General features: G+C 39.6%; 1 protein-coding gene across 16 annotated transcripts in view; it reads right to left on the bottom strand.

Moving 5' to 3' along the window:
• The window catches only part of LOC138761425 (membrane-associated phosphatidylinositol transfer protein 2), a 331,314-nt gene that overhangs the window by 168,736 nt on the left and 147,314 nt on the right, over nt 1–15,264 (bottom strand). For all 16 annotated transcript variants that reach the window (XM_069933525.1, XM_069933533.1, XM_069933526.1 and 13 more), the window contains one exon: nt 8,143–8,308. In XM_069933525.1, coding sequence (XP_069789626.1) covers nt 8,143–8,220 — 78 coding nt within the window. In that variant the 5' untranslated portion in view covers nt 8,221–8,308. The remainder of the gene's footprint in view (nt 1–8,142; nt 8,309–15,264) is intronic.

Genomic DNA, 15,264 nt, shown 5'->3' with positions numbered 1-15,264 from the left:
TAAGGGATTGCTTAAGGTGCTATGTGGGAGGGAAAAAAAGTTTGAAAACCACTGTTTTAATCGTACCTAATTGACTCGTTATGTCCATGGTTTCATAACTCCAAAGGAAATGGGCCAATGACAATTTTTCTCAAGCAAATAATTTCAGTAATAATTGGGTCTAGACCAGTGATTCTCAAACTTCCCTTCCCACTCACATACCACCTTAAGCAATCCCTTACTAATCACAAAGCACCAATGGCATAGGGAATACTTAAAGTGATATGTGAGTGGAAAGAAAAAAGTTGAGAACCACTGGCTTAGAGTTTGTCAAATGTGTTCAAGAAAGTTTTCCAAAACAATATAGAGAGGTTCCAACTAGAGAGAGTACAATACTGGCCCTCCTAGGGAACAAGACAGGGCAGGTGACAAAAGCATGCGTGGGAGAATATTTTGGGTCCAGTGATCAAGTTAACTATGGAGAAGGATGGGTTTGGTCCTCAGGTTGAGATTCTAAACTGGATAAAGACCAATTTTGAGGAAATGAAAAAGGATCTGGAATGTGTGGATTGGGATAAGTTGTTTTCTGGCATGGATGTGGGAGGTTAGTGGAAGATCTTCATATATGAAATTTTGTTCCTGTTAGGATTAAACAGGCAGAGGGAACCTTGGTTTTTGGGGGATATTGAGGATCTGGTACAGAAGAAGAGAGAGGGGTATAGCAGACATAGGCAACAATGAGCAAATGAGGTACTTGAGGATTATTTTAAAAATGCAAGAAAAAAACTCAAGAAAGATATAAGGAAGGCTAAAAGAAAGCATGAGGTTGCTTTGGCAGACAATGTGATGGAAAATCCTAAGGGTTTCTACAAGTATATTAAGAGCAGAAGTACAGTAAGGGACAAAATTGGTCCCCTTGAACATCAGAGTGGTTGGCTTTGTTTGGTCCCCTTGAAGATCAGAGTGGTCGGCTTCGTATAGAGCCAAAAGTGACGGGGGAGGTCTTAAATGTTGTTTTTGCATCAATATTTACTCAGGAAACTGGCACAGAGACAAGGGAAGTTAGGGAAACAAAGTAAGGTCATGGAATCTATACAGATTAAAGAGGAGTATGTGCTTTCTATCTTAAGGCAAATAAGGGTGGATAAATCCCCAGGGTCTGAAAAAATATTCCATCGGGCCTTGAGGAAGCCTAGTGTAGAAACAGCAGGGGCTCTGGCAGAAATATTTAAAATGTCCTTAGCCACAGGTGTGGTGCCAGAGGATTAGCTCATGTTTAAAAAAGGCTCCAAAATTAACCCAGGAAATTATAGGCCCATGAGCCTGATGTCAGTAGTAGGTAAATTATTGGAAGGTATTCAAAGAGATGGATATATAAGTATTTGGATAGCCAGGGACTGATTAGGGATAGTCAATATGGTTTTGTGTGTGGTAGTTATGTTTAACCAATTTGATAGACCAGTGGTTCTCAACCTTTTTCTTTCCACTCACATATCACTTTAAGTAATCCCTATGCCATCGGTGCTCTGTGATTAGTCAGGGATTGCTTAAGGTGGTATGTGGGTGGGAAGGGAAGGTTGAGAACCACTGCTCTAGGCCCAATTGTTACTGAAATATATTGCTTGAGAAAAATTGTCATTGGCCCATTTTCTTTTAGTTTTGAAACCGTGCACATAACGAGTCAATTAGGGATGATTAAAACAGTGATTTTCAAACATTTTTTCCCACCCACAAACCACCTTAAGCAATCCCTGACTAATCACAGAGCACCTATGACATAGGGAATACTTAAAGTGGTATGTGAGTGGAAAGAAAAGTTTGAGAACCATTGTGATAGTTTTTCAAAGCTGTTACCAGGAAAGTTGATGAAGTCCATGTTGTCTATATGAACTTTAGAGAGGCCTTTGACAAAGTCCTACATGGGAGGTTAATCAGGAAGTTCATGGTGAGGTAGTAAACTGGAATCGACATTGGCTGTACGGGAGAAGCCAGAGAGTGGTAGTGGATGATTGCTTCTCAGACTGGAGGCCTGTAACTAGTAGTGAGTGGCCTCAGGGAATGGTGCTGGGACCATTGTAGAAACCCTTAGGATTTTCCATCACATTGTCTGCCAAAGCAACCTCATGCTTTCTTTTAGCCTTCCTTATATCTTTCTTGAGTTTTTTTCTTGCATTTTTTAAATAATCCTCAAGTACCTCATTTGCTCAGTGTTGCCTATGTCTGCTATACCCCTCTCTCTTCTTCTGTACCAGATCCTCAATATCCCCCAAAAACCAAGGTTCCCTCTGCCTGTTAAATTTGTCTTTAATCCTAACAGGAACAAAATTTCATATTTGTCAGCTATATCAATGATCTGGATGATAATGTGGTAAATTGGATCAGCATGTTTGCTGATGACATAAAGATTTAAGGCGTTCTGGAAAGGGAGGAAGGCTTTCAAACTTGCGGAGATATCTGGACCAGCTGGAAAAATGGGCTAAAAAATGGCAGATAGAATTTAAGTGTGAGCTGTTGCATTTTGGAAGGACAAACCAAGGTAAATGATAAGGCACTGAAGAGTGCAGTAGAACAGAGGGATCTGGAAATAGAGATACACAAGTCCTGAAAGTGGCCTCATGGGTAGATAGGGTTATAAAAGAAGCTTTTGGAATATTGGCCTTCATAAATCAAAGTATTGAGTGTAGGAGTTGGGATGTTATGGTAAAGTTGTATGACAATAGTGAGGCCAAATTTGGAGTATCGTGTGCAGTTTTGGTCACCTAACTACAGGAAATATATCAATTGAAAGAGTGCAGAGAATATTTTACTTGAATGTTGCCCAGACTTCAGAAACTGAGATACAGGAAAAGGTTAAACAAGTTCAGACTTTATTCCATGGGGCATAGAAGAATGAGGGGAGATTTGATAGAGGTACTTAAAATTATGAAGGGGATAGACAGAGTAAATGTAGATCAGCTTTTTTCATTGAGGGTAAATGCTTTACAAACCACAGGGCATGGGTTAAGGGTGAAAGGGCAAAGGTTTAGGGGAACCACACAGAGTGGTAGGAGTGTGGAACAAGCTGCCAGTTGAAGTGGTGAATGCAGGCTCAATTTTAACATTTAAGAAGAATTTGGACAAGTACATGGATGGGAGGGGTATAGAGGGCTATGGACTGGGTGCAAGTCAGTGGAGCAGCAGAAAAATAGTTCTGCACAGACTAGAAGGGTCAAAAGGCCTGTTTCTGTGCTATAATGTTCTCTTTGTCTCTTTGGCTTGGCTTCGCGGACGAAGATTTATGGAGGGGGTAAAAAGTCCACGTCAGCTGCAGGCTCGTTTGTGGCTGACAAGTCCGATGCGGGACAGGCAGACACGATTGCAGCGGAAAATTGGTGGGTTGGGGTTGGGTGTTGGGTTTTTCCTCCTTTGCCTTTTGTCAGTGAGGTAGGCTCTGCGGTCTTCTTCAAAGGAGGTTGCTGCCCGCCGAACTGTGAGGAGCCAAGATGCACGGTTTGAGGCGATATCAGTCCACTGGCGGTGGTCAATGTGGCAGGCACCAAGAGATTTCTTTAGGCAGTCCTTGTACCTTTTCTTTGGTGCACCTCTGTCACGGTGGCCAGTGGAGAGCTCGCCATATAACACGATCTTCTATAATGTTCTATGGTTCTATTATATATCCCCCTATCCCTGCATATTCATGTGTCCGTCTAGAAGCCTCTTTAACCCTACTATTGTCAGTCCACAAGACAGGAAAGGTCGACAGAGAGTTGTGAATTCAGCCAGCCCCATTAAGAGCATTAGTCTTCACTTCATTCAGGACATCTTTAAGAAGCGGCGTCTCAAGAAAACAGTTTCTAACATCAGGAAGGATGTGTAGAAGCCTGAAGACGCACACTAGATGTTACAACACTTCTTCCCCTCCAGCCTCAGATTTCTGAATAGACAATGAACCATAGTCACGACCTCACTTTTTTTCTTCTTTTCCACTAATTATTTATTTTTAAATGTATTTACAGAAATGAAATTTATAGCAATTTTGCACCTGTAATGCACAATACTGCTGAAACACAACAAATTTGGTGTCTCATTTTCATGGCAATAAACCTGATTCTGATTCTGCATCTGCTTCCACCACTACCTCTGGTGGCACCCAACACTGTGTAGCTCACACATTTCCGATACACATCCACAGTACTTCCATAGTACTTGACATTTTTATTCTGAAGCATAGATTTTGCCCTTCTACCCTAACAATGGCCCTCATAATTTCATAAACTTAGGCTAATTTTTCAAATTTCCAACAACAGCAAGAGTTGAAGTAAAAAAAAAACTATTTGATTAAACAGCGATAATATAAAATTGTTTTGTTATTGTTTCTCAACATTCAACTGGATTCATGTTAATTTTACAATGTGTTCATAAAAAATGTTCTGTAAAAGCATGAGCAATATTAATTAGGATTACCTTTAATTATTTTAATTTACAAATGAATTTTGTTAAAAAAAACTTCAGTAATTATGTTCCTTAACTCTAATGTAATTCTGCAGACTATTTAATGGCTTCTGTAATTTTCCATCACTTTATAGTTGCCAAATCATGATTTTAAGGAAGATTACATTTTTTTTAAACGTTCAAAATTATGCAATAACATCAGAAATATCGCATAGAATCATGGGAAATATCGCAGAGAATCATGGACAGACACCCTTCAATTCATGCTGTCCATGTTGACCACTGCACTCATCAGCACACATTGCATTTACCCTTCATTTAGCCCATCACCTTCTCTACTTTGATGAAACTTGTACAATGTCGTGAGAGGATCTGCCTCCCCCAACCCCTCAGGCAGTGCGTCCCAGATTCCAACTTCCAATGTGTCATAGAGCCTGTGCCTCTCAGGCACACCCTCCATGGATTGATGATTCTATCTACCTTATCTATTCCCTTCAGAATTCTGTGTCCCTCGATGAGATCAACACTCAGTCTCCTCTGTTCCAATTCTCTCCTGAAACATTCCATCCCAGGCCACACCTTGGTGAATCTCCCAACACCCCCTACAGCAGTCTCATCCTTCCAACACTGGATGAAACATGAAAGTTGAAATGCTCGAGGAGCTCAGCTGGTCAACGTTTCTGGCTGAGCCCTTCTTCAAGGAGGGATCGGAATCATCAGAACTGCAAACAGTACTCCAAATGTAGACCAATCAATGATTTTGTAACATAATGTTTTTGCTCTTCTATTCAAGGTCACAGCCGATGAAGGCAAACATATTATATACCTACATCACCTCGACCTATGCTGCCAATCTCAGGGGTCTATGGACAAGGTTCTCCCTAGAGCAGTGGTTCTCAGTCCAAAGTCCACCTGGTTTCCGGCACACTACTGGCAATGACTGAGCAATATTTTCAAGACAGACAGCTTTGTAACATAAAGAAATACATCTTTAACTAATTTAAATATTTTATTTAACATTTTTAAAGATCCACATGGAAAAACGTTGAGAACATGGTCCACTAGTTGAGAACCTCTGGCCTAACATTTACTATTCTTATTTAACTTTCTAAAATGGATCACTTTACATTTGCTAATATTAAATTCTATCTTCCATTGTTCTGCCCAACTTTCCAGCCAATCACTATCCTGCTGTCGGCCTGATAATCCTCCTGCGATCTACAACATTACCAATTTTTGTGTTATTGCAAACTTACTAACCATACTTCCTATATTCATGTTGCTAATTATCTAGCTATGCTTCATCTGTGAAAGTGTAATTTGTACACTAGAAAGCTATTTGGTATAATTACAATTGATATTTGACAGATCGGTCATATTTTAATAATGTTCAATAAAAAGGAAAACAATTAGAAAAATTCACAGTGCACAAATGCTCAAATCAGGAAGACCTGTGCAAATTCAATGATTTTTTGAGCAAAAGAAATTCAAACATGGATAAGCTATTGCTAGCATACTAAATATTAAGGGTGACATTAGTATTAAATTTCACATCGAAATGTTTAAAAATTAATCAAACTATGTAATAAATCAAAATGCAGGCAAGCTAAAAATAATTTGCCTTAGAGGAAATTCTCCTTTTGGCTTAGCTCACTACATTTGGTGGAGCATTAGCATCAGCTCTACTGAACCACCAATTTTTATTTAAAGGACTGCACTGTCTTGAAGCAACTAAATTCAACAGCCAGGACTGGATTTGCTGGCATTTTTTCCAGCTAAACATTAAACAATAAAATCCCCAGTTTTGCGGCCTATCAGAAGACCAAAAGATATTGGAGCACAATTAGGCTATTTGGCCTATCAAGTCCACTCCACCATTCAATTTACACTGGATGTATTTTTTTCTCTCAACTGTGCTGCCTTCTTCCCACAACCTTTAACACCCTTACAAAACAAACTCTGCTTTAAATATACCCAATGACTTGGCCTCCACATCTGTCCGTGGCAATGAATTCAACTTCTGGCTGAAAAAAATCTCTCCTCAACACACTTCTAAAAGGGATGTCCTTTTATTCTGAGGCTGTGCCATCTGGTCTCCCACTACTAGAAACATCTTCTCCACATCTACTCTATGTTTCTCTTCCAACATTCAGTATGTTTCAATGAGATCCTCTTTGTCCTTCTAAACTCCAGCAAGTTTACGCACAGTGCCAATCAAATGTTCCCCATACGTTAACCCTTTCATCCCCAGGATCATCCTCATAATTTTTCTCTGGATCAGTTCTGACACTGGCACATCATTCCTTAGATATGGGGCCCAAGACTGTTCACACACTCCAAATATGGTCTGACCAATACCATATAAGCCTCAGCATTACCTCCTTGCTTTTACATTCTAGTCTTCTTTAAATGCAGAAACTCACAAAGTTTAAGAAATATCTGGCTGAATACTTAAATCACTAAGTATGAAACAAATACAGTGAAACCTCTCATATTGGCACCTATGGGGATTGATAGATGCCAGATAAGCGAGTCTTTCAGTTGCTTGAAATTGGATGTTGTGTGAATGAAGAGCTAATGGTGAGGCCTGCCAATTTTAAATTTCTGTATTTTATTACCCATTTATTTTCCGCATTTTTTAATGTTGGTTTCTTGAGGTTGCCGGTTGCTTGAATTCAGGGTAACAGGAATTTTACTATACTGGTAAATGGTATTAGTACATAAGGGTACTTGATGGTCAACATTACTATGGTGGGCCTGAGTATGACTACATTATTGGCTGACTCAATAACGACTTTCTTTCATCCATCACTAAAACCTCATTATAGCCCTTGTTACCTTCAGATGTAGTTATTCCAACCCTGGCAGGCCTCATGTTGCTTGATGTAAACTGGAGGCCATCTCAAATACTCCCACTGGTGTCTTGTTCTTCCTTCACCAATGTGCTTGCTTTCTATGTTAAAAATCTTACCCTCACTTTCAAAATCACGCATGCACCTTGTCCATTTCCCTCATAACACTCCATCCCTCCAAGATATCTGCATTCCTGTCAATGCATCTTAATGACAGCCATTTGGCAGCCATGCCACAAAACTAAACTCTACATACCCAGCTCTTTTCCAACAGGAGCGCATCAAAACCTATCTTGGTGCAAAGGTTTTGATCATCTGTCCAAATATTTCCTTGTGACTGAATGTCAATCTCTATTCAAAATCTCTCCTCTAAAGGCCATTGGATAATTTTGCCATGAGAAAGATGTCACGTTAACACATATTGTTCTTGTTGATAATTAAGGAGGTTACTCTTTGGCCTAAACAAACTTTTTTTTTAAATGGTATGAGTAATCTTGAGTGGAGCACCATTTTCAAAAGCTAACACGACATTTCAGAATTTTTATTTCAGTACCTTGATCTTTCAGCTTAATTAACATTACTCCTGGCTCAAATACCGTTAAATTATAAAGCTTACAATAAGAGAAATAATATTTAACAACATACAGATAACATTTATAATCAAACCTCAAAGTCCTTTCTTGTTACAGATATACAATTAAAATCTGTATTCTATAAGGTGAGTAAAGTTTACCTTGAAAACATAATATGATAAACTTTATCCATGTCACACAAAGCAAATCAGCTCAATTTCAAGAGAAATATCAGTTATTTTTTGTCGAGGAATACCAATTGATTAGATGTTCACCAGTATTGATTAAGTCAGCACTGTGGATCATACCTGGATCATGTACAGTTGTGCAATACGATACTCCTCAACGCTCATGGGAAGAGGGATGTGGTATTCCTTCACAAGCATTTTGTCTTATGGAAGGTCTTTTCACAGTTTAAAAAAAATAATCCACTGACTGCCAGCAAGTCCTTTGTTTATAAGTCGTTAAATGCACCTGAAAAGAGAAGGAACATCAGAACATTAAACAGTTTTTCAATTAATTTTTATAATGTTCTTAAGCTTTTATGTCGCATTACGCAGCTCCCTCACCTTCATAATCTATTGGCTAGAATTAACCACAATCCTCCCCCGCCCCACCCCTTACTTTAATCATCCAATTCCTGGGTTTAATACAGCTTAACATTTTATTCCATATTTCTGCTAACATTGAAAACTAAGCAGTATTGGTAATTTCTTTCAAAATTTTACACCTTGTAAAATATGTTACTCCACATAGCATTTCTCTTACAAGGTACACCACATGTCTGCACAGATTATGATGCCCCTCTAAATCTTCCTGCTTGCACATGTTCCAGATCCTTCTATTCCCTGCATATGTACCTATCAAGAAGCTATTATCTGCTTCCACCAATACTCCTGGCAGCCCATTCCAAGCATTTACAACTCTAAAATACTCGTTCTGTAGCTCTTATTTAAACACATCTGACATTTTTAGACTGGGAGAAAGATTTTTGCTGTCCATCTTCGTCACTCATCATTTTTTAATCCTCCATCAAGTCTCCCCTCAACCTCCAACACACCAAACCCAAGTTTCAGATCAAACCATAGAACATTACAGCACAGAAACAGGCTCTTCAGCCCTTCTAATCTTTACTGAACTAGTTTATCCAACCTCTCCCCATAGCTCATGACGTGTAAACCAGGCAACATCCTGGTAAATCTCTTCTGTATCCTTTCCATTTTCCACATCCTTCCTGTAACAGGATTACCAGAATCACACACAATACTCCCAGTGTGACCTAACCAAGTATTTTGAAGACCAAGTAGATGGTTCTTCCAATTACAGAGGTTGACTAAATTTGATTTTTAAGTTCAGAAGGAAAAATTTGTAAATGGAACAGGAGGAATAATAGCACATGGTCAGGAAGATCAAAGTATATGTGCAACCTAATGCCACCCACCTCACAACCATTAATTCAATGGAAAATAAACCTATGCAGACTTGCTCAATTATGTGAGAGATAATAGAATATAGGAAGTAAAGCTAGTATGAATGAAATAAGGAATACTAGACTAGATTAGAGGAAGTTAAGTAAATGCTGAGTAGGGATGAATTCGGATAAGAGTGTGAGGAAGGGTTATGCAAGTATAATAGAATAAGGGTCTTATAGTGATAGAAAGAATTAGCAAGTTCTGCAGAATTAGTAAGTCCTGGGGGTTGAGATGTGTGAATAAGGACAAAGGCAGATTCATGAATAAGGACAATGACATGATGGGACCCAGACAGGATACCCCATGGCCTTTCAAGTTTACAGAAACTGCAGCTAGACAGACAGAATTACCAAATGCCAAACCAATCCAGGAGGCAGAAGAATGTTAAGGGGGGGGGGGGGAGGGTGCCCCTACACTGAAATGAACTGTATAAAAGTTGGGTGAGCCCCAGTATGTGTGTGTATTCCCATGGTAAGGGGAAGCACCCAACTTTGCACTGTTGTACAATAAATGTTTTTTGTTCTCAATTTTTGTCTCGAGCGAAATCTGTGAAGGTACTTCTGTTTCTCACAATTATATTACATTACAGCTTTAATGCTTGGGGGTAAATTGTGTTGAGAGGAAAAATTAAATGCCACCAAGTATTTCCTGTTCATGGCATTTCTTTGGCTTGGGTTCGCGGACGAAGATTTATGGAGGGGTAAATGTCCACGTCAGCTGCAGGCTCGTTTGTGGCTGACAAGTCCGATGCGGGACAGGCAGACACGGTTGCAGCGGTTGCAGGGGAAAATTTGTTGGTTGGGGTTGGGTGTTGGGTTTTACCTCCTTTGTCTTTCGTCAGTGAGGTGGGCTCTGCGGTCTTCTTCAAAGGAGGTTGCTGCCCGCCGAACTGTGAGGCGCCAAGATGCACGGTTTGAGACGATATCAGCCCACTGGCGGTGGTCAATGTGGCAGGCACCAAGAGATTTCTTTAGGCAATCCTTGTACCTCTTCTTTGGTGCACCTCTGACATGGTGGCCAGTGGAGAGCTCGCCATATAACACGATCTTGGGAAGGCGATGGTCCTCCATTCTGGAGACGTGACCTACCCAGCGCAGTTGGATCTTCAACAGCGTGGATTCGATACATCAAATCCACGCTGTTCATGTCTACTACAGTTGCAAAAACCTTTATTGAGAATAGCAAAGTTAATTCATGAACCACTCCTGGGTTAAAGCCATCCTGGGTTTAAGCCAAATGGTCAAACACAACTTCCATTTTGACACATCTTAAGAGGTTTCCTTTTCTCTCTCACATCGAGTAAAATCCAAGCCCCAAGTAAGGAAACCTGCAGGAGATCAGACACAATAGGTGCTCTTTTTCAAGACAAGAAATCTCCCATTCTGGCAATCAGTGGGAGCAAACTTTGGCCTTGCCACTCATGAACATCGCAAAACACCTACCACCTGTCCTTGCTCTCAGTAATAGACACTTGTGATTAAATATTTGACTGGCACCATCCTTGGGACCATTACCTAATCACCTTTCAAAAATAAAAAAATCCTCTGCTTTCTTGGTGAAACATGATTATGAAATGTTGCATGGTTACAATACTGTCAATATAAATTGAAATAAAAAATGACATTTAGCAGCTTTGTTGATTTCTGAACATTTTATAATTAGATTATTTCAGTCATCCCTTTTTTGCTTCTTGGCCTTGCTCTCAGCTCGCTTCTATCGAGTTTATAATACTTACCTACAGTCTCTGCCTTTCTAGTGTCAAATTATTTGATTCTGCAGAGTCTTCATTCCCAGCAATAGCCCAGATATGGTTAGCGTAGCGGATAGCACAATGCTCTTTCAGCATCAGCAGCCCGAATTAGAATCCAGCGTTGTCTGTGAGGAGTTTGCATGTTCTCCCAGTGTCTGGGTTTTCCCCAGGTGCTCAAATTTCCTCCCACCAAAATGAACGGGGGCTGCAGATTAATTGGTGTATCTGGTTGGCAGAGGTTCGTGGGCCAGAAAGCATTCTAAAAGTGGAGGGTGAGCAGCCAGATGTCACAGTCCAAGTCGGGACCAATGTTGTGGGTAGGAAGGTTGATGAGGTCCTAAAAAGAGATTTCAAATTAGTTAGGTGTGAAGTTGAAGGACAGGACCTCCAGGGTTGTGTTACCCATGTCACATGCTAGTGAGGTAAGAAATAGGAGGATAATGCAACCTAACACATAGCTAAAGAGATGCTACAGGAGGGAAAGCTTCAGATTTTTGGATCACTGGGCTCTCTTCCAGGGAAGATAGGAACTATACCAATAGAATAGTTTCCATCTGAACTGGAGGAGGACTAATATCTTTGTGGGAAGGTTTGCTAGTGCTACTCCAGGGGGCTTAAACTAGATTTGCAGGGGGATAGGAACCAGTGTGCAAGAGCAGATAGAGGAGGGGAGGAGAGAAAAGATGATGTTAAGACTGCATGTAAAGTCATAAATCAAAGGGTTGTGTGTGGTGGAAATAATGTTCTCCATGCAAGGAGTATCGTAGGAAAGGCAGATGAGCTTAGAGCATTGATTGTCACATGGAATTATGACATTGTGGCCACTAAAGAAACTTGGTTCCAGGAGGGGCAGGGCTGGCAGCTCAATGTTTCTGAGTTCTGTTGTTTCAAATGTGATAGAATGGGAGGGATGAAAGCGGGAGGTATAATATCACAGCTTTGCTCAGACAGGACAAACTGGAAGGTTTGTCCACTGAGGCTACATGGGTGGAGGTGAGGAATGGGAAACGCATGACCACATTAATGGGGTTATATTATACACCACCCAATAGTCAGCAAGAATTGGAGGAACAAATATGCAGGGAGATAGTGGACAGCTGCAGGAAACAAAGTGTGATGGTAGGTAACTTTAACTTTCCATATATTGACTGATAAAAGCGATGGATGCCTTCAAGTTTGTCAAATATATTGGAGGAGTCACGTGATGGAGTAGTGGCCGGACGGTGAACTCCAGCCCTCTCCAGAAAAGTCGGGAAAAACAAAAGAAAACACAAAGGCACAGAAATAAAAGTTACAGAAAAGTGAGTATAAAGGTGGAAAGAAGATGGCGACAAAAAAAGAAAAATCGAAAGCAACGGTAAGAAGAGAGGAAGAGAAGACAAAGGAGGAAAAAGGTGAAGGCCTTACCTGTCCGAAGAGGCCCGCTGCGGAGAGAGAAACCCGCTCCCTCAGGTCGGTAAATAATGGACTACAAAAATGGCTCGCAGAGCCGAGTAAAAGTGCGCAACCGCGCATGCACGATACTTCGCGCATGCGCGATGCGAATGAAAAAAAACACACCGACGGGAGGGGGGACCAGCTGGGGAGTCGATCTCCACAGCCGGCAACGACAGCTGCAGAACACCTGCAGCAAGAAGAGACCACAGAAGACAATAGAAACAAGAAAGAAGAGGAGGAAAGGGCACCAAAGAAACAACAGATGGCCAACCCAGAGGAAGAAGAAGAGGAAGAGGAAGAGTACAGGGAAATAGAAGAAGAAAAGAAAGGCAAGGTAAAGGATATACTTGCTCTTATTAAAGGATACATGGAGTCATTTAAAGAATGGCAAACACAGGAATTTAAGGATTTAAGAAAAAGAATAAACAACACAGAAGAGAAAATAAATAAAATGGAGATGACCTTAACAGAAATGGGAAAGAAAATGGACAAGATGGAAGAGCGGGCAGTAGCAGCAGAAATGGAGGTAGAAGACTTAAAAAATAAATTGGAGGAATCTAATAAAAAAACTAAAGAGACACAAGAACTACTAGCTCAAAAAATAGATACAATGGAAAACCATAACAGAAGAAATAACATAAAGATAGTGGGCCTTAAGGAAGATGAAGAAGGCAAGAATATGAGGGAGTTTATAAAAGAGTGGATCCCTAAGACCCTAGGATGTCCAGAACTACAGCAAGAAATGGAAATAGAAAGGGTACATAGAGTATTGGCCTCTAAACCACAACCACAACAAAAACCAAGATCTATTGTAGTAAAATTCCTAAGATATACTACAAGAGAAAAGGTACTGGAGAAGACAATGGAAAAAGTAAGAGAGGGCAACAAACCACTGGAGTATAAAGGGCAAAAAATCTTCATTTATCCAGATATAAGTTTTGAACTCCTAAAGAAGAGAAAAGAGTTCAATACAGCAAAGGCGATTTTATGGAAGAAAGGGTATAAATTTATACTAAAGCATCCAGCGGTATTGAAAATATTTATTCCAGGACAACAAAACAGACTATTCTCGGATCCAGAAGAAGCACGAAAATTTGCAGAACAATTACAAAAATAGACTGAGGGAGGAAGACGGGTAATGAGAGTTAAAATGATCACGATTGATATGTATGTGGGTAAAGACAAAAATAGACTGAGGGATGAAGACGGGTAATGAGAGTAAAAATGAACACGATTGATATGTATGCGGGTAAAGAGGTATAAGAGTGAATAGAGACAATGAGCATACATGAATGTATCTGTACTTAGAGGAAAATATAGATAGTATAGACAAGAATTAATAAGGGAAGGTAATGGAATAGAGAGAATAAGGAGGGAATTAAAAGAGTGACCTTTGTGACATATGAAAAGTGAAATCTTTTCTGGGGGAGGCGGGGTGGGGGGAAATAGCGGTCACTGCAAAATCAGTTGACGCTTGCGAGTGGATTCGCAAATCCAAATGGAGAGGGGAGATGTGGTTGTCCGACAAGGGATAAAGGACAACTCAGGAGGTGAAGGGGAGATTGGGGATAAATAAGATAGAAATAGGAGAATAAGGAAAATGTTGGATGTTATAGGAATGTTGTCTTATAAAGAGTTGAAAATAAGAAAACAGAAATGGAAAAGGAGGAAAGGTAATGATGGAAAAACGGAAAGAGAAGATAAACAAAATATAAAAGGGCTACGGTGAACTATATGTCTTTAAATATTAATGGATACATAACCAAATTAAAAGGAAGAAACTACTAAATTTAAATGAATAAATGTATTCCATTAGAAAAAATAACATATTGGTTAAGAAATAATATTGAAATATTCGAACAAGTATAGGAGCCTTACATTAAATACAATAGCGAAAACCTACCGGGGACAAACATTACCTAAGTTGATGGAAGGAGAAGGAAAGAAAAGAATGGACTCAGTAGAATTTCTGGTGTAATTTTGTTGAATGACAACATTGTCTGACTGGCTTAATGCAACCTAGATTGTATACCTAAAATGGATGAGAGGGGGGGGTGGGGGGGTGGTTTGGGAGGAAAGGGGGGGGGGGGGGAGAAAAAGTCACTGTATATGTGTGAAAAGAAATAGTGTATATCATGGCTAATGTGATTTATGGTGTGAAAAATAAAAAAATTTAAAAAAAAAAAGATTAAAGGATGAGTATATTTGCATATAACCATTTACAGCACGGAAACAGGCCATGTCAGCCCTGATAAAACGATAGGTGGGAAAGAAAGTTGTGAGAAATAAGCAAAGAATCTGCAAGGGTATATAGATACATTTAATGACTTGCCACAACTGGCAGATAGAGTAACAATATGGAGGCAGAACTGTATATTGTAAATGATATAATGAACATTGTACAATGTGAAAAGAATCTCAGTGTTGTATATGATCTCATGTATATACTCTGACAATAAATCTGAACTTTGAACATGGAAAAAAAAAAAGAAACTACTAAATTTAAATGAATAAATGTATTCCATTAGAAAAAATAACATATAGGTTAAAAAATAATATAGAAATATTCGAACAAGTATAGGAGCTTTACATTAAATACAATAGCGAAAACCTACCGGGAACAAACATTACCTAAGTTGATGGAAGGAGAAGGAAAGAAAAGAATGGACTCAGTAGAATTTCTGGTGTAATTTTGTTGAATGACAACATTGTCTGACTGGCTTAATGCAACCGAGATTGTATACCTAAAATGGATGAGAGGGGGTGTGGGG

This window comes from Narcine bancroftii, chromosome 4 (assembly GCF_036971445.1).
Source record: "Narcine bancroftii isolate sNarBan1 chromosome 4, sNarBan1.hap1, whole genome shotgun sequence".
NCBI lineage: Eukaryota > Metazoa > Chordata > Chondrichthyes > Torpediniformes > Narcinidae > Narcine > Narcine bancroftii.
This window is presented reverse-complemented; position numbering and strand designations above follow the sequence as displayed.